The 19,927-nt window shown below is 31.7% G+C and overlaps 2 protein-coding genes and 1 long non-coding RNA gene across 3 annotated transcripts; 1 reads left to right on the forward strand and 2 right to left on the reverse strand.

Annotated features, from left to right (window-relative positions):
* Positions 1-4,471: 4,471 nt before the first annotated feature.
* Positions 4,472-9,017, forward strand: LOC144552483 (GDP-L-galactose phosphorylase 1-like). Its single transcript, XM_078300466.1, has 6 exons — positions 4,472-5,132; positions 5,497-5,582; positions 5,990-6,295; positions 6,694-6,879; positions 7,890-8,156; positions 8,487-9,017. The coding sequence occupies exons 1-6, from the start codon at positions 5,024-5,026 to the stop codon at positions 8,835-8,837; spliced, it is 1,305 nt and encodes a 434-aa protein (XP_078156592.1). The 5' UTR covers positions 4,472-5,023; the 3' UTR covers positions 8,838-9,017.
* Positions 6,163-6,531, reverse strand: LOC144552490 (uncharacterized). Its single transcript, XR_013511158.1, has 2 exons — positions 6,403-6,531; positions 6,163-6,371 (listed from the first exon to the last, which is right to left on the reverse strand). It is a non-coding gene; the product is annotated as an uncharacterized LOC144552490 (long non-coding RNA).
* Positions 9,018-18,948: 9,931 nt separating the features above from the next.
* On the reverse strand, positions 18,949-19,561 carry LOC144565096 (uncharacterized). The gene is made up of 3 exons (XM_078314741.1): positions 19,454-19,561; positions 19,245-19,307; positions 18,949-19,132 (listed from the first exon to the last, which is right to left on the reverse strand). The coding sequence occupies exons 1-3, from the start codon at positions 19,541-19,543 to the stop codon at positions 18,986-18,988; spliced, it is 300 nt and encodes a 99-aa protein (XP_078170867.1). The 5' UTR covers positions 19,544-19,561; the 3' UTR covers positions 18,949-18,985.
* Between the last annotated feature and the right edge of the window lie 366 nt (positions 19,562-19,927).

The following is a 19,927-nucleotide window of genomic DNA, read 5'->3' on the forward strand; positions in this document are numbered from 1 at the left end:
ATAACCTTTAATTGATTGTTCAATTTGACTGAACTTAACTGCAGACAATAATCCCAGAATTTATGACTTTAAATGTAATCATATTTCCAAAGCCTTGCATTTACGAGGGATTTCTTATAAAGTTATAATTCCAAGAGTTTACACTCAGAAAGAGAAATTCGTTGTGCAGTAGTTAATGTGGCGTAGGCTGACCAAACAAACAAAAGTAATAATTAGCTTTATATGTCTTATATACATACAGAGAGATGAGCTACGGTGAGTTGTGAAGTAAAACGTATTTCTACTTCACGCCGTATTTTTATTTTGAAAGTTCAAACGACTGATCTGAAACGTTAGATTTGATCTCCATATTAAAATGTGCTTAGAGACCAAATTTTACATTTTTTGAAATTTTTTTACTATTTATTAAGCAATTTTGAAAACTGCTGTTTTGCTGTGAACAGTAAAAATAGTAAAAATTTCTGAACCATCGAATCAACGATTTTCAAAATTGCTTAATAAATAGTAAAAAAATTCCAAAAAATGTAAAATTTGGTCTTCAAGCACATTTTAATATGGAGATCATGTTAAGCGGTTCGGATTGGTCGTTTGGATTTTCAAATCGCAAAATATGAGTGTGAAGTAAAATAGTCGCTTTACTTCACAACTCACCGTAGCTCATCTCTCTCTATATATATATTTAAAGGAAGTTCTATATAAGCTTGTGTCTTATTCGTTTTATTAGAGAAGAGAACCAATTTAGAAACTGAAATTTAAGAAGTTTGTTAATTAAAAAAAGAAATAAATGATACCTTGATTGAAAAACTAATTGAGAGGTAATTTTTTTTTTTTTTCAGGAAAGGTTTTCAAGCCACCTAACTATTTAATATTCACAAAAAAATTTCTCATTTGAGTTTTGAACTTGCAAACTTCTATTCAGAGGGCATTATCTTTACCACTAGATTAAATATTAGTTTTCAAATTAAGAGGTAAAATTATCTATCCATTAAAATATTTAAAGCAAATTGTGTGAATATGAGCACCATAATTTGGCGATGCACCACGCCAAATTGTAAAAGTAGCGAACTCATCGTAATATATAAATTTAAAAGTAGAAGTAGAATGATCATTTAACTTGATTGAGGATCCACTAACAAAAAAATAACTTAATAATACTGACAATTATAGAAAAAAATATTTGTAATATCTAAATCTGACAATTACAATATAGTCAATTCATCATGAATATTTAATATTTACAACAGATTATATCAACAATTTTTTATGATAATAAATGACATTCAAATTGTATAAAGAGTTTGTCGATAATATTTTATTTTCAAGGAAAAAACTTACTTGATTTTTTTTTTTAAAAAGTTGTCAAATAAAATAGTTGGGGACCGTTAGTAAACTAATATATATAATTGAAGTTAGTCAACTAATTGAGGAATAAAAATAATTAAGATCCTTTGGCAGCGCATCTCTTGCCTCTTAAAGTAATAAACGTGAAACATGATGCATTATTGGATTGGATAATTATTGTAAGTTATGCAAAAGAGTATAAACAATCATGTATTGTATAATTTGTATATAGTCTTTATGGGGTAAATGAAATAACTGCGAGAGATTCAGAGAAATGTACTTTATGCATTTTTAATACTTTATTGCAAAGTATGATTAGATAACTATAAATATTAGTTTCAATATCAATACAACAAAATAATTCTCTTTCGAGAATAGGGAAAATGATCTGACAACTTGTCTAAAATAAATTTAAAATAAAATTCTGAAAATTTTACTTCTTAAAATTTGTGCGAAAAGATGTGCTGGGTTTCCTTAAAAAGCCAAAAAAAAAAAAAGGGTGAACCCAAAAAATAATTAAAATTGTTACCAAGTTAGAGTTATAATTCTGTCCATTCAATATTCATAGAAAACAATTCTAATTTTATTTTGGACTCCATTTTTTTAGTAAGGGAATTATTTGATAAGTTCTACAATATTAAATCAAATTAAAAACATTCAAAACGTGTTTATTAAGTTAATGACGTGTTGTGACATTTAAACTCCCTATACAGAAATTTTCATTTAATGTTAGTTTAAATTTAGAATTCATCGTGACTTATTAAATTCAAATCTTGAAATGTTAAATTGTTTGTTATTGACTGATAGTAAAGTTTAATTTATATGAACTAAAGTTTAACACCCATTCTTGTCTCCCGAAATTTGTATTTATTTGTTATTGATTGAACGGTAAAATACAAATGAATTGTTCAATCTGAATAGTTCTAGTTCATATAAATTATGTTTAAAATGCTGAATTTTAGAATTAAACTTTAGTTATTATGATTATTAGAATTGTCGGACTTTAAAAAAAATATTTATTTCAAAATAAACTAACCTTTTTGGATTATAATTTATAAATGATCAATCGAATAAATATTTCGTTAAATTCTAAAAATATATATAATAAAAGGTAACGCAACTAACTGTATGGAAATTCCTATTAAAATAAAAACATATGCTCTCTTAGATATAGAGAGTATGAAAAAAATGATGGAAAGGGGGAAAGTTTGAATGAATAAAAGTGTGATGATATGATATATTGGAGAAATTTTTAAACTTAATTACATTATTTAAGATGAGGAGGGCTCAAATGTTTCATTACTGCATGTCACAATCGTATTCCAACATTTTCATCTTCAAGTTCAAAGTCCAAACAGACAAGCCGAACCGCTCAATATGATATCCATGTTAAAATATGATTGGAGACCAAATTTTATATTTTTTGAAATTTTTTTATCATTTTTTAAGATAAGTACAAAATCATTGTTTTTAAATGGTTCATAATTTTCTAAAAAACAATGATTTTGTACCTATCTTAAAAAATAGTAAATTGTTTTCAAAAAAATATAAAATTCGGTCTCCAATTATATTTTAACGTGGATATCATGTTGAGCGGTTCGGATCGTCCATTTAAACTTTAAAATTAAAGATAAAGCAATTGAAATATGATTGAGACAGTGACATTTGAGCCCTGATGATATATATGATTGAAGTTATCAAATTGATTGAGTGTCACTTTTAAATTAGACCGGGTATTTAATGCAAATATTAGTCCCCACAAAATGCCTAAATTACAAACTCCCATCCTAAATAATGGAAAAATAAAATGCAAATATTGGTTTCCATTGGAATATTCTCTGCTCTGTCATTTTTGCAAAGAAAGCCTTAATTTTTTTTTTCATTTCTTGGACTGTTCAATGAACAGAACAAGTTTTATAAGTTATATTGGAAAACCTTTTTATAGGTTCATAGTTGATCGATCCAATTTGTATGTTCAGCGAAACAGCTGTTTGAAAAAGCATATTCTAGATTCTTTTTGTTTGCGAGAATTAACAACAGATACCGAATTACTGATCCGATGCCAGATTTTTTATTTTTTATTTTTAGAAGTAAATATAATAATATAAGAAAATAGAATGAGTGACTTGAATTTTGTATTTGATAGAAGGAGATTTGGTAGATGGATTCGTTTTTTTGTTCTCGGATTTAAAGTTTGGTGCTGGTTTATATTTTCGAATCCAAACTATCCCACCTGCAACACGGATTTTATGGACACGGACACGGACACATGAGATTCAAAAAATAAAAATAAAAAATAAAAACTTTGAATTCCTGAAAATTTAAGGCTCCAAACTTTATTATTTCACCCATCCATCAAACTTCTTCAAATCTGCACTGATAAAAAAATGTTCTCTTGAACAAAAAGAAAAAAAAAAACGGACTTCTTCATTTATTGACCATTTTCAAATCCATTTTGTGCTATAAGCTTCAATTTATAAGGAGAATTTTACAGACTATCGGATCTGTGATTTTGGCGAAGTTCGGAGTCAATTTTTTTTCCGGATCCAAAGTGTTTCTTTGTGTGTGGTCATCTGTCTGGAGGGGCAACTAGGTGGACTATTTTGGATCCGAAAAGAAAATCAACTCCAACCTTTAGGCTATTTTTTTTTTTTTTTGGTCTGATCGTCTCTGTTTCGAAAATCCTACTCAATCATTATATTTCCTTATATTATTTAATAAAATTTCTATAAATAAAAATCCTGCTCAGCTGCGAGGTAGCATGGAATTAAATAATTCAAGAAAATCTTAAATTTTTCTAATTGAAATCTATTTTTAGATATCTGAAATCAGGTGCGAGAAAGTCCAAAGCCTTTGCCTTCAGCCCTTCACTCGTTTCCTACTCTCCAGCCTCCAATAAGATGGTACCTAGACATATTCTAATGGAATAACTTCCACTGAAAGTGGGTCCCAAAAATTTTGACCCAAAAGTGTCCGATTACTTGGCGGCTATGCTGGTTAGGCCTGATACTCTAATAGTCTAATTCTATCTTCTTGGAATAAAATAGTTCTCAATTAGGTGCACCACGAATGGACATCTCCAGCGAAACTGAAACAGTCGAATCCTAATCTAACGGTTAAAAATTAACACATTATCTCCGATTAAAGATGCAAATAAAAATTGGAAGAAGATTGCTCCTAAACCAACCACCTCTTCTCCTCTCTCCTTCCTATAATTACCCTTCTGCTCGGCATTCACGGTGTCTCAGCAGTCAGCACCACACAGCAAAACCTATAGACGGCCATTATCGCTAAAGAGAGAGAACGGAGTTTCTCAGAAAGGCTCTCAAACAATAGTAAAGGATCGTTCAAGTTGGGTAATCACGGCTTATCTTGCGTCCGACGGGTGGGGACCCCACCACCTCCTTTCTCCGAGCTCGTACTCCCTCGAAGTGGAGATCTCCGGTCGTAATCTCTTAGTGGAGAAGAACCGCAGCCCCGCTCCGCACGGTGGTCGAGGCGCCCTTCCTTCGGCTGGTGGAAGCCCTTCTGACCTCCTCTTTCTCGCCGGCGGGGGTTTCTTTTATCTCCTGATCCCCTCCTCCTAGATAATAATTAAAGTTTAGTCCTTTTCTTCAAGTCCGAGTCCTAGAATACCATATTCTACAATAAAAGTTAAATTTGAGATATTGTAAAAGAGAAGATGCTTACAATTAAGAGAGTGCCAACTGTGGTGTCGAATTATCAGGAGGAGGGGTTGGATGAGCCGATTGGGTGCGGCCGCAACTGCCTCGGCAAATGTTGTTTGCAAGGTAATTTATCAAAACTTTCCTTGCATGCTAGTCAATTGTAGTTTATTTTGACAGCGAGTCGGATATAGTTATTAAATTTGCATGCGAAAGGTGAAGATCTTTGTGGATTGGGATATTTAAGACTTGGTTTACTGTTTGATATTTATTCAACTTGATTATTTTAATTTTTGGGTTTTTTGGATAGACTATTTGCTGTGGTCTCCTTATTTAATTTGTTTCATATAGTAGAGCTCCAAAGTCCTTGTGCAAATCATAGTCCATCAAGCTTTACTATTTTCATCCTCGATTAACAAAGATAATCCATTTCAGTTTATAATTTATAAATCTGATTGTTTTTTTTTCTTGAAACAATTATCATATGCAGTCTCAAAGCTCCCGCTCTATGTCTTCAGCTCTGCCCCAAATTCATCCAAGTCTGATGTTTTCCTTTCCCAAATTCTCCTTGCACAGGTAATTTAAGGGTAAATTCTGAGAAATAATCTACCAAAATTAATTCTTACCACGTTTATATTGCTGCCAGCAAACACATAAGGCTATACCAAATTGCAAAAAAAAAAGGATTATAATAATTTCCAGTAGGGTATACACTGTACTAAAAAAATGAATACTGTCTGGAAAAACTGTACCAGTAGATATTAGGTTTAAAAGGTTATACCAATAGAAATTGGTACGCTGAGCAATAAGAATTAAGTGATATTATAGAAAAAGGTTACATGTCAAGAGCAGTATGTTAAAAGGGTATTCAGAGTCGGAAATATTCTTTTGCATTCTTTTTTTGTTTACCATAAAAAACTAATATTTGATGCTAATCAGGTCACCAAACCATGACTGTTTTTTTGTTTTGAAAATTTCTGTAGTGGGAGGAGAGGATGGAGCGAGGCCTGTTTCGCTATGATGTGACAGCTTGCGAGACAAAGGTGATACCAGGCCCGCAAGGCTTCATAGCCCAGCTGAATGAAGGCCGACACCTGAAGAAGCGCCCCACTGAGTTTCGTGTGGACCGGGTGTTGCAACCATTTGACCCAGCCAAGTTCAACTTCACTAAGGTTGGCCAGGAGGAGGTGCTCTTCCAGTTTGAAAATGGAGATGCAGTAGACAATTCGTATTTCCTGGAGAGAGCTGCTGTGGACCCTAGCAAGGCCCCTAATGTCCTTGCAATTAACGTATGAATGTTTTGACTTTAATCCCTGTTTCAATAGTTAAATTACTGTTTAAGTTGGATGCACATTTTTTTTAACACTTAGAGCTCGCGTTTGAAAGTCAAAATAACAGTTAGCTGCTAAAATTGCATGGGTCTCATGGGAGTTGCTGGTAATTTATTAGGAAACAATTACATGTTTTTTGCAAAATATTTGTGGTATAAAGTGTCTCTTTCATTTTAAACAACAAAATTGTTGCAAGCATCATGTCTCACTTTAGCACTGATTTTGTGGTTCTTTCATAAAAAGAGTTATGTTGCCAGTTTTTGATATTTAAGCATTCGTTTTAGTGAAGAAATGTTGGTAATATTCTTCTTGCTGCACACTGAACTTGCTTAGGCTTGTTTTGGGATAATATATAGGTGAGCCCAATTGAGTATGGACATGTGTTGCTGATACCGCGTGTGCTGGACTGTTACCCACAGCGGATCGACAAAGAAAGCCTTTTACTGGCCCTCTACATGGCGGCCGAGGCTTCAAGCCCCTACTTTCGTCTAGGCTACAACAGTCTCGGTGCATTCGCCACCATCAATCACCTTCACTTCCAGGTGATATATCCTTCCTCTCCATTTGTACATTATAACAGCATTTCTTCGCAAATAACTGTCATTACCTTATAATAATTAACTAATACCAAGCATTTCTCAGTACTAATATTTTTAAATATTGGGAAAAACATTGGACTGTAGATCCGGATAATAAAAAGGTATATTCTTGAAAAGAAACTGACATCTGCTCACACTTTCAATAAGTCCCTTTCTTGATACTCTGAAGTAAGTAAAGCCAACAGAGGTAGGCATTAGAGGGGGACCAGACCATGAGAGCCCATGCCCAATCTAATGATTTAAAAAAATTCACAGAGCCAATCAGTAGATAGGTTATATTAACAACAAAATTATTGAAAATCATACCCGACAAAACACTCATTGAAATTAAAAAAAGAACTAAATTTGTTAATATGTTGTCTGTAGTTTAATAGTCTGTGTATCAAGTTTGCCATCAAGCTATTTAAATAGTCTCTGTATCAAGTTCTTGGCACTTGATTGGTAACCAAACAATTCTGAAATTGCACCAGATATCGTATACGGCCCATCTAAGTAATAAGGAATATATCTACAATTCTAGTTTTTTTGGTTAATATCAATACTTTGGTTCCCTCTGTGGCAATTTATCCTTGGCCTTGGCTTATTGTCTGTTTTCCCAATAGCAACAGTAGAGAAGATTTTCAATTTATTTTTACAAAATCATAGCACTGCACAGCATTTTGCCCATTTTGTTTAAGTCTATTTGACTAGTTATGAAGTGATTCTATTTTGTCGAGTTTGCAAGTACTTGGTCATTTATCGGTTGACCTTAGTTTTGACTTGTAATAGAGCAACATTTCCAAGATATGTGGAAATTTGGTCACGAACATCAGAATCTCTTAGTTATATATATATAAATATTTTGTCATTTGGTTCAAAATTTTAAAACCAAAGAAGATCATAATTTGCAACCTTTAAATGTTGTGGTTTTCTTTGAACTAATGGTGAAAAGTTTTGCCAATTATTTCTGGCAGGCTTATTACATGAATGTACAATTTCCTGTGGAGAAGGCCCCAACTGAAATGATAAGCCTTGTGGGGCCTGCTGGTGTGTCAGAGAATGGCGTGAAGGTCTCTAGGTTGGTGAACTACCCCGTCAGAGGCCTTGTTTTCACAGAAGGAAAATCCATTAATGACCTTGCGGAAGTGGTGGCTAATGCTTGCATCTGTCTTCAAGAGAATAATATTCCCTTCAATGTGCTTATATCTGATTGTGGCCGTCGGATTTACCTCTTTCCCCAGGTATCAAATTTGCCTTTTATATATGCCTTTACATGTTGAACATGCTTTTTTTTTTTTTTTTTCTAAAAAGAAATTCTTAAACAATTGTTACTGCATTTGGTTGTCATTTAGCAGCAATGATATTTTGATGAATAGCATTCTCATCGTTTTTATGTGGAGCACTATTGTATTGAATACTAACGGATTGTAGTCTTGGACCAGAATTTTCAGCTTTGAACTGGTAGGAAGAAATGACATTATTTGAATACTTTGAAAATAGGATCTCATCTGCAAATATGTCTTTTCATAATTGATCATCCCTTAAAAACCCATTTTATACCCTTTTTTTAGTGCTATGCTGAGAAGCAAGCATTAGGAGAGGTAAGTCAAGAGCTTCTGGACACACAAGTGAACCCAGCAGTGTGGGAAATCAGTGGCCACATTGTGCTCAAACGAAGAAACGACTTTGACGAGGCGTCAGAGGGTTCTGCTTGGCGTCTCCTGGCTGAAGTGTCTCTCTCTGAGGAGAGATTTGAAGAAGTGAAGGCGTATATCTTTGATGCAGCAGGTCTGGTCGAAACCAAAAATGGAGTGACAAAGGCCGGTGAAGAAAAAGAAGAGAAAGAAGAGAAGTTTGAAGGAACTGTTGTTGAACCTATGGTCACGTCGCACTTCCAGGAAGGTTGCCTTGTTCTCCAGTGAAGATTTGAGTATTATATGTTTGGTTGTTATCTAAGTTGAATAATAAAAGCAAGCAATAGTAATAAACTTGCTTTGGTAAGTTGCTGTGTTTGTGATGGTCTGTATTTGCTTGATGCTTAGTTTTGTGTTTGTTGTGATGCTATGCAGGTACAGTTACTTGGTATAAACTTGCTTTGGTAAGTTGCTGTGTTTGTGATGGTCTGTATTTGCTTGATTCTTAGTTTTGTGTTTGTTGTGATGCTATGCAGGTACAGTTACTTGCATTATTTGCTGATTATTGGAATGTAATGGAGTTTGTAAAAGGATGTTATAATAATTAAAGTTTGCTTGTAGAAGTATCTGTGTTAAATTGCAGATTTATTTCAATTTTTACTCTGTTACAAAATGTCCTACAGGTTACTGGGAGGTACAGATCTCAACAGCTGCTGGATTTTTAATCATCAACAACAACAACAACCAAGCCTTTAGTTCCAAACAAGTTGGATTTTTCATTAAAAAAGAATAAAATCAGTTATAAATTCTCTTAGTTACCAATCGGTTTAAGTCATTTGAAAGAGAGTAGTTTCACAGAGGCGCGTATAATTATACGATATTCCTACTGCTATTATTCAATTTGCTATTCAAATCTAAATTATAACACTAAATAGAACTATACTTGTTATATGAATTTAAAATTTCAATAATTTACTTTTACGAAAACCATTGTATTAATAGGGGGGGTCTTGATCCAAGATATATACAATTTATTTTTGCATTAGAGTACCTTATCTAAGTTAGATCCTCTTACTTTTGTAGCTTACTATTCTAATTTAGAGCCATTAAGTTTTGTGAGAAGTCGAAAAGAATTTCGACTGATTTGATACTATGAGCCTGAGATTGTTCTATGTTGGTTCGGTAGTAGATTTTACCTATCAGTCCATCGTCTAAATGCCCAAGTTTTATATGAATAAGAATCCTAATAAATTCATAAAAGGAATAAACATGCATAAAAGTATAGAACAATTCAATAGCACAAAAATTGCAAGCAGGAAGATAGTAATAACGTGTAAATTCACTCGAGATTACTAAACTTTGTTCTTTGTTACGAATCAGTCACTCAAGTTTTACTTCTCTTCATAGCTACTAAATTTTTAATTTGTTCCAATCAAGTCACCATATAACTTTTTCATCCAAAATATTAACGGAATATTTTCATTCCGTCCAAAATATAACGAAATATGCTCATATCATCCAAAATTTTAACGAAATATGCTCACTGTCTAAAGTACTATCGGAAAAGTTATATTCCGTTAATATTTTCGATGAAAAAGTTATATGGTGATTTGATTGAGACAAATTAAAAGTTCAGTAGCTATAGAGAGATAAATCAAATTTGAGTGATCAATTTGTGACAAATAACAAAGTTTAGTAACCTTCAACGAAATTTACCCAAAATTAATTTATACTAATTCAAGTACCAGATTACCCTTGAAGCACTGTTATTAAAACCGGACCGGACCGGACAGTTGGACCGGAATATTATGTAGTCTTTTGTGTTGCTATTATATATTTTATTTTAAACAATTATGTATTTGAACATGATACGTCGTCATAACATTATTTTTTTTCTAAAAATAATTTTGAACTGCAGAAAATTTAATATGAATTGTTCACGGTTCTTTTTATCATAATAATAAATTTTTAGTCTTTCATCTTTTATTTTTATTTTTATCTCATTCATAGACAAATTAAAGTTTTATTTGATATATTAGTTAGACAATACACATTTTTATAGCCGTACACTTAGTTAAAATTAATCAAGGGCTAATTTATACTTTTATTTTATTTGAAGAATAACCTTTCTATTAAATAAATTTAGTGTTATTAAAAAAATCAGCGATTGAACCGATTGACCCACCGGTCCGACCAGTAAACCATTGACTCGGAGTATTACCGGATCAATGTTCGGTCCGGTTCTGATAACATTGCCTTGAAGAGGAATTTGATCTTTCATGGGAAATATACAAGTAACAAATAGTGATTTTAAACAATAAAGTACCATACAAAGATAAAAAAAAATTTCAAGAAATTAGATACCTCTTTAATTTTTAGTAGAGATCTCATAGTTGGACTCATTTGAGTGTTCCAAATTCTCCTTTAATCTCCTTTAGAACTTGAGAAGAAGTCTTGATGTGTGTGGGAGAGAAGACAAAGACTGTCAGAGTTGTTGTTTTTTTTTTTCTCTCCATTTTTGTCAGATTTTCTTTCCTCTCTAAAAGGAAAAGGTGTCCTTTTAGCCTTTTTTTTTTTTTTGTCAATTCTCCTTTTGTAACATCTGTCAGAAAATAATTCCTCATCCTCTATGGGCAATTCTGTTTCGCCTATTTTGCGTTGTTTCTTATCGTCCCGTCTTAATTTTGCATTCCTAACATCTTCCTGAGTAAATTTCGAAACTTGTTATACGCAAAATCAAAGCAAATCAAAACATGAACCTGATCTCGGAACAAAAACTCGCTAATATACCATAAAAACAAGAGAATTAATCATTTTTAAATTGATAAAATCATATTTTAAAAGAAAGCAGCTAACAGTCCCCGGCCCTCATTCCCCCAAAAATCTCCAGACTTTTTTACACTAATCCTATAAACATGTTCATTAGATCCTGTAATACTATGAAAACAATCATATAAACAAGTTCAATGGATATTCTGCAGATGAAACCGCGTGGTCCTAGATGAAAACGCGTGAAAGCTGTTAAAAACGCGTGACAGCTGTTGAAAATGCATGATAGCTGTTGAAAACGCGTGATAGCTGTTGGGGAACACCTTCTGTGAACATACACATATTATCCAGTAAACATACACATATTATTCTGTCAACATACATATTATACTTGAAATTATGGCAGTTGAAAGCGCGTCGGAACTAAGCTAAAAAGGAAAGACTTTTATACACGGAGATTTTCGAGGGACTGTAGCCCGGAGGACGTTACCTTTTCTCATTTTAAAAATATATTATACTCATCAGTCATCACCTTCAATTATATATTTAGCACAGTACTGATACACTTCGGTATTTAACCCGATTTTTTTAAAAATACCCATTAAAAAATTAATTTAATAAAAATAACCAGATCTGAACAGAAATTTTAAAAATACCCAAACCGCGGATTTTTTCCGCGCTCCGAAATTTTTATTCCGGGCCGCGGAAAAAATTCGCGCCCCGAAAAAAAAAAATTTAATTTTTGAGCCTGAGCGCGGATATTATCCGCGGGCCGGATTTAAAAATAAATTTTTTTTTTTTTTTTTGGAGAAATTTTTTTTTTTTTGGTCAAACTTTACACCTCTGGTTAACATATCAAAACGCCTTCAAAAATCATGAAAATTTACCGACATGCATTCTTGACTTCATAGAATAAGACTGTAAAGTTTCATACAAAATCTCAGAACAGATTGTGAGATATCGGCTCTCAAAAATTGCCCGAACTGCTGAAGGAGTGCTTCTGACCCCAACTTTGCACATCTGATTAACATACCAAAACAACTTCAAAAATCATGAAAATTTGCCGACATGCATTCTTGACTTCATAAAATAAGACTGTGAAGTTTTATACAAAAAATCAAAACAGATCGTGAGATATCAGCTCTCAAAAATTGCCCGAACTGCTGAAGGAGTGCTTCTGAGCCCAACTTTTTTTGAGAGCAGTTCGGGCAATTTTTGAGAGCCGATATCTCACAATCTGTTTTGAGTTTTTGTATGAAACTTCACAGTCTTATTTTATGAAGTCAAGAATGCATGTCGGCAAATTTTCATGATTTTTGAAGTTGTTTTGGTATGTTAATCAGATGTGCAAAGTTGGGGTCAGAAGCACTCCTTCAGCAGTTCGGGCAATTTTTGAGAGCCGATATCTCACAATCTGTTCTGAGATTTTGTATGAAACTTTACAGTCTTATTCTATGAAGTCAAGAATGCATGTCGGTAAATTTTCATAATTTTTGAAGGCGTTTTGATATGTTAACCAGAGGTGTAAAGTTTGACCAAAAATTTTTTTTTTTCTCCAAAAAAAAAAAAAAAAAATTATTTTTAAATCCGGCCCGCGGATAATATCCGCGCTCGGGCTCAAAAATTAATTTTTTTTTTTTCGGGGCGCGAATTTTTTCCGCGGCCCGGAATAAAAATTTCGGAGCGCGGAAAAAATCCGCGGTTTGGGTATTTTTAAAATTTCTGTTCAGATCTGGTTATTTTTATTAAATTAATTTTTTTAATGGGTATTTTTAAAAAAATCGGGTATTTAACTGTCTGTTATATTAGATATATAATTCCGATTGCCTTCGATCTCTTATATATGTTTCAGCAAAATGTTTCTTCGTTTATAAATGGGAGCCCACAAGGCCGACGAGGGCAGAGAGTTTAGATCAAGCCCAACCACATTTTACTAATTAGAGCACTAGACTTGAGAATTGCCTAGTTTGTGTTAAGGTTACGACTTACGAGGCTTTCTCTCGACCCATTACAACATAAAATTTGAAATAGGTGAAATAGTGGAATAGTGGAAAGGTGAAATTTGAAATAGGTTTTCATTTTGTACTATTTCTGTTATGTTATGTTAAGGATGAAATAGTGGAATAGTGGAAAGTGAAAAGGTATCATGAATGAGCTAATTAATTTTTTTTTTCAATTTTAATTGACTAATGGAAAATAGAGGAGGAGCTTTTTTTTTTTTTTTTTTTTGAGTAAAAGTTGGAACTTAGAAGTCAATATTCACAAGGGATTCTCCATTCGGATTTCGAACTGGAAGAATTAACGTGTAAAAGACACAGTTTGATTGCAAAAGATAGAACTCAATTCTACTTTTCCAATTTCTATAATTCTGCTCAATTTTATACCTATGGCCGGAATAGAAACCTCTAATCAATTCTATTTTTTCCTCTGTAGTTGAACATGTCCCATAGAATTATCTGAAAAAATGAGGCCTAAGAGAGGTTAGTTGAATGGGAATTCATTCTCGTTATTTTCTAGTTATAACTGAGCAACTGTTCAAATTAATTGCTCCGGTCAGGTCTCCATATGATCATTGGTATATTTCTTTCTTTTAGCCCTTAAACTATTGTTTCGATATAATTAGACATATATTACATTTTGTTGTCAGTTCAACTGTTAAAATAATCAAATTATTTGAGTCGGTTCAATCTATTCCTTCAGTTAGCTATCGTTAAATTCATCATTTTCTTATGAGATACGATACATATACGGCAATATGATATTTTTCAAAATATAAGGATACAATAAATTTTGTCTGCATTATATCTTATTATATTTCTATATAATATTTACGAAATTATTAAATATGTAAACATAAAAGTTCGGAGTTCAACGGGCTGGAGAAAAAAAAAAACTAAAAAAATATAATTCTTTTAGCATGGCAAATGGAATTTCTAAGGAAAAAGGAAAATAAGATTGAAACAAGGGAAAACAAAATTTCAATGCTGGTAGAATTTTGAAAATTCTAGAAAAAAAACTTCAAAAGATATTTAATTAAAAAAAAGAAGCCAGTCAAATTTGAACATGACTTCTATTTTTACTAAAAAAAAATATCGACAAGCAAGCAGTGTTTTAAAATGCGGAAGATCACTGCATATTGCATATGCGGTAGACCACTGCATATCGCATATACGGTATGCGGCCGCATATGCAGATTTGTATACGGAAGTATATATGCGGTTTTACTATGCTTTGTTAAAGAAATATAGGAGTAGAACTAGGGTGTTCTTAAGCTCACCAAATGTTTGGTGAGCTTAACTCCAAAATCCATCAAATCAGTTTCAAATGACGAATCCGAACCGTTGGAACCCGCCTACCTTACGAGTGATGCGTTTACATGTGAAAATTTTAAACATTCAAATTAATTTAGTATAAAGTCAATTGGTCAAAATTAGAAGGTTAATAAATTAATTTTAGTGCATTCATGTTTTGAATTTTTTTTTACCGCTTGACTTTATATTAAATTAATTCGAATGTTTAAAATTTTTGTATGTAGACACATCACTCGTAAAGTAGGCGGATTTCAACTGTTTGGATTCGTCATTTGAAACCGATTTGATGAGTTTTGGAGTTAAGCTCACAAAACACTTTGGTGAGCTTAAGAACACCCTAGTTATACTCGAAATATAGATAAAATAAAACTAATTTATATCTAAAAACTTGTTTAATGTAGTGGTTTGTGCTCTTTACCATATTATGAAGGTTATAGATTCTAATCTCCTTCATCGCAAAATAATTTTTAGGTTTTTTTCAAGTCAGTATAGACCGTATATGTGCTCGAATATTCAAAATCATATGAACTTAACTGCATGAGATTTTGTATACAAAAAATCACTACATAAGCATATACGATCCATGCGGCTGCATTTTAAAACACTGCAAGCAAAAGAGCGTATGGTTCACATTCGCATTGGTTATGAAAGCCGACTCATGTGCACAGATTTGCATACGATTCGCATGCGATAGGTATCAGATACGCTTTACGTGAATCTGATAATTTATATTATTTTGACTGTTGAATTCTGCGTCTAACACGTGCACAGAGACGCATATCCATCGCATTTTATTTTTTATTTTTAGGAAGTAAATATCTAATTATCATAAACAATAATGATTATTTCTTTTCCAAAAAAAAGTAAATAGGACCAAATTATTGGTTTAAAGTAAAAAAAAAAAAACATAAATTAATAAAACCGAATTATTGAAAGTTTGAAACAGATGCGACAGACCACAGTGCTCAGGCAGATGGCACATGCTCAACATAGCTAGCTAAGAATATGGAGGTCACAAAACACACGTCAGTTAGGTTCAATTCAGTACAGCGGCGAGTCAGGTTCAACCCGGGCTCGGTCTGGTGGCGGTCAACCAAGGTAAGTTTGAATATGACGAGAACAAAGAATGCATATAACTAATTGACCCTCCGGCCGTGGATCAATTAACGCGTCTCTTGGTTAATCGTTGTATATTACCAAATACCAATTGAGGTTTCATGATCAGTATCTACGGTACGGATACGAAAAGAGACATTCTTTTATGTGTTTATCCGATTTGTATTGTATCTGAAAAACACATATAAGGATAAGATTTTTTTTCGTTAGTATATCGGGCACGGATAAAGATAACGATTTTTTTTGTTATTTTATCCGTTTTCCTATAAGATAATTTAAAAAAAAATAAAAATATAGATATAGATATATATTTGATCCGATTTAACACTATAAAATATGTTATTAACACAACACAATTTAAAATTTCTATTTGATAGACAAAATTGCCCTTCACAATCAATTACTTTTGTTGCTTCCTTAATTTGAAAACTTTTTAATGCTAATATATTTTTAATGTACTTTCTTAATCTATCTATCTTCTTCATAGAGAAAAAAAAAACAATAGATTGGAGCTTTCAATGGTTCTATTGTTATTTATCAAGATATTAGGAGGTTCTTTTTTGATTTTCTACTATTTTCTTTTAAAACAAACTGATTTTTATGGATCGCCTTCTATTATCTGAATTGAAATATTGTTTATCTAAACAGCACAAAAAACACATATACTCCCTTTCCACCGTCCCATGAAATTTCCCCACCTTCTCCCCATCCAAAAATAATAATAAAATTAAAAATTGTCTATATATCTCTTTTCTCAACAGCAAAATAATTTTTTGACAATTAATAAATTTAATTATAGCACAAATATTCAAAATATTACAACATAGAGCATGGGATCTTCATTTAAAAGATATATTATAAACGTTTTTCATTTTGAACACCCCTTTTCTAACATGTTTTTTCTTGATTTCTTCATTTAAATGAGTTTTATTATCTATAACAAATATAGTAATGAATATAGTCAATGAAAAATAATTGAAAAGATCCTGTCTGAAAAAAGTATTGTTGGTGAAATTTATACATATTAGTATCCATAGATTTATATCCAACAAAAAATATTTTGCCAATTTTTTTTTTCTTTGAGTAGATATTTGTGGAGTTGGGTAAAATAAACAAATATAATGATAGATTTTCAATAATATAATAAAATATTTCATTTTTGTAATATATTTAAAAATCTTAAAAGTATGATGAAATATATAAATAACGAATATAATCAAATATTTATTTAATTTATTAATTTAACTTTTAAAGAAATAAAAAAATATAATAATGTATGAGAGTGAAGGAATATTATTATTTTCTAAGAAACTTTCAAGGAAAGAAAATCCTATAATGGTGAAAGAGAGAGAGAGCTTTTTAAGGAAATAGTTAATAAAGGATAAATTTGTCTTTATATTAAAATATTTAGATAGTGTTGTGTTAATAAAAAAAATTAGTAGTGTTGATATCATGACCCATTTTTATCTTATTATGTAATACTATTTTAAATTTATTTTTATTAAAAATAATCATGCAAATGAGACCAAACAAAATTAACTTAAATCATGACTTAAACTAAAAATTATAACTAAGAAATAACTTAAATCATGTTTTAACTTAACCGTCAACCAAACATGAATAACTCAAACCAATCTAAGTTAAAAACAATCAATTTAGATCTCCATAATCATCTCTAAAAAAAATATTCCCAAGGCTGTCCATAATTAACTTGGTCAACAGGTAGCCCATTAGTTTGACCTATTTATAAATATTGTTGATGGAGCTGCTTATACTTGTTCAAAATAACAATTAAAAACTACGAATTAAATTGTTTTAAGGGGCATTTAAGCTATTTATAGTTCTAGGGAGTTATTTATATATATTCAACTAGTTATTGATTGCTACTGTATAAGACTACTTTAAATGAACCTAACCCGCTATCAAGCTACTTACCTAGTTATATAACAATATTTTATAAAATTTAAAATTGCGTAGTAATCGCCTAATCGGTTTTGAGTTACTTATACTTGTAGGTGATTTTATTCATAATATTTGTACAAGAAACTTTTTAATTTACTTGTATCACAGATTGCAAATTTTGTTAATTTAGCCAATCTTAATTATTTTATTACAAATAATTCCATGCATGTCATATATACATTTTTTCTAAGAAACTATTTAATTATTCAATTATTTTACATATTATAAATATCGTAACTTATTAAATCATGTCTTGTTATATGCTTTTTCTTAAAAGCTTTTGTTTATTATATAAAATTCTAGTTAAGTTTGTTATACTTAAATAATGAAATTAAGGAACAGAGGTGGGCCGGAAAGAATAGTTAGGCATGAGATACTTGGCACTGCTATCACGTGATGTGCTACTTAATTAATTAGAAGGGTTATCCAGTGTGACATAAGATGTGTACTCTCTGACTCAGGCCAATTTGAAACAACAAATTAACCATATCATGTTCACATGTCGATATGCTAAATCAGTTTGGGAGGAGATTCACAGGAGCACAAACACAATAATTAATAATGGTTCAAGGAGACTCAATACAGAATACGTGGGACAAATCATGATATGGCAACGGGTAAGAACACAGGGCAATCTTTCAAGAAAGGAATGAGAAGGTAATCTGGAAACAGCGTAATTAATGAGAAGGTTTTGCGAGACAATTGTTAGATGAGATTCTGGCAAACCAAATTAAGCACGAAGGCGACACGTGGATGAGATTCTGTAGAAGTTCAATCAGTAAGATATATTGTCAATAGATAAATTGTATCTAAGAATTAATTAATAAGTAAGATATAATATTGTCAATAAATATGTATCATGGTGATCTTAATAATCTATTTTCAAATTAAATAAAAATACCATTGACTTTATAAAAAATATACAATTAATTTCCATATACTGTATACTTCATCAAATATCCTCCAGCCAGATTATGAATGTTTCATATCTATATATATACACATCCATTTTGCACAAAATTTATATAAGAACATTATATATAGCAATAGCAAAATATATTCATACCCAAATTAAAGCCTAACAAAGATGTCGAGAAAGCTCTAATAATGCCTTCACCACACCGAAACAGAACGGAATTAGTGCATTCACCGATAATATTAGCCCGCTGCAACTTAATTTATAACTTCGCACGAACTATTAGTATAGTAATTTACACGTGTTAAAACTTATGAAGAGAAGCAAAATTCAAAATAAAGAAAACAATAGAAGAGAAGATATCAGAAAGGACAAGTGGCAACTTCTGGCGCTCGCAAGCTATGCCCATGACATTTCATACTATAATCAAAATCAAACTTCTCTTCGAATTCTTCATAATCTGACGACTTATCATCATCTCTCTGTACATTTAACACCGGCTTGAGACCCTGTAAGCAAAAAAGATAGATATATAACAATTAAAATGCTTCTTTCATATAAAGAAGAAGGCCAATTCTGAGAAGAAAACATGATTTCATTTTTTGAGAAAATTAAACTCACCTCTGTGAATATACTAATGGCTTTCTCTGGTGTTGTTGTGCTTAACACATATAATGCTGCCTCCTGACATGATGCAGAAAAATGTTACAAATTAGAATATATATCATCATACAATCATTAACAAAGTAAAAAATCTCAATGCAACAATATAGAACTATATGTATATATATATATATAAATGATAAATCAATAGCTAGCTAGCTACGTACCCTGGCGCAATTAATTTCCTTTAGTGTGAGAGTTCTTGGTTCAAACTCAATGGATTGTTGCCTGTTTATTGTAAGCAAAGAAGTTGTCATTGTACTGTATCTCTCTGTATCTTCTATCTTCTCTAAATCTCTTAAGAAATTAGAGAATGAACACCGAATTATGGAGGAAAGAGACGCGCCATAGTCCTTATATACTGAGGAGACGTGATCAAGATGGACACGTGGCAGTAGTACATGGGGCTGATTTCAAACACGTGTCTCCGCGAGAGTGGGATGCAGGACACGTTGCTTTGACATTTTCGGAAGTTGATAGAATCATGTGAGATATTTTTTTGGTGCCAACGTGGTAATTAAAATGCCAAATTTACCTTTACCAGAAATTTCTTTTTTATTATGAGTACATTCTTTCGTGTTTTCATCTTCTCCAAGCATTGCTGAAAAAGGAGATCTCCATATTAGACTGTTAAAGTAGCA

The sequence above is a fragment of the Carex rostrata genome, chromosome 1 (assembly GCF_964058835.1).
Source record: "Carex rostrata chromosome 1, lpCarRost1.2, whole genome shotgun sequence".
Lineage (NCBI taxonomy): Eukaryota > Viridiplantae > Streptophyta > Magnoliopsida > Poales > Cyperaceae > Carex > Carex rostrata.

What these genes read in the sequence shown, in the direction of transcription:
- LOC144552483 (XM_078300466.1), top strand. Translation starts at nt 5,024, where the DNA reads ATGCTTACAATTAAGAGAGTGCCAACTGTGGTGTCGAATTATCAGGAG. An exon ending in CCCAAATTCTCCTTGCACAG is followed by an intron (nt 5,583 to 5,989) that starts GTAATTTAAGGG and finishes AAATTTCTGTAG; the next exon opens with TGGGAGGAGAGGATGGAGCG. An exon ending in CTAATGTCCTTGCAATTAAC is followed by an intron (nt 6,296 to 6,693) that starts GTATGAATGTTT and finishes GATAATATATAG; the next exon opens with GTGAGCCCAATTGAGTATGG.
- LOC144565096 (XM_078314741.1), bottom strand. Translation starts at nt 19,543, where the DNA reads ATGACAACTTCTTTGCTTACAATAAACAGGCAACAATCCATTGAGTTT. An exon ending in AGGAAATTAATTGCGCCAGG is followed by an intron (nt 19,308 to 19,453) that starts GTACGTAGCTAG and finishes GCATCATGTCAG; the next exon opens with GAGGCAGCATTATATGTGTT. An exon ending in CCATTAGTATATTCACAGAG is followed by an intron (nt 19,133 to 19,244) that starts GTGAGTTTAATT and finishes TTTTGCTTACAG; the next exon opens with GGTCTCAAGCCGGTGTTAAA.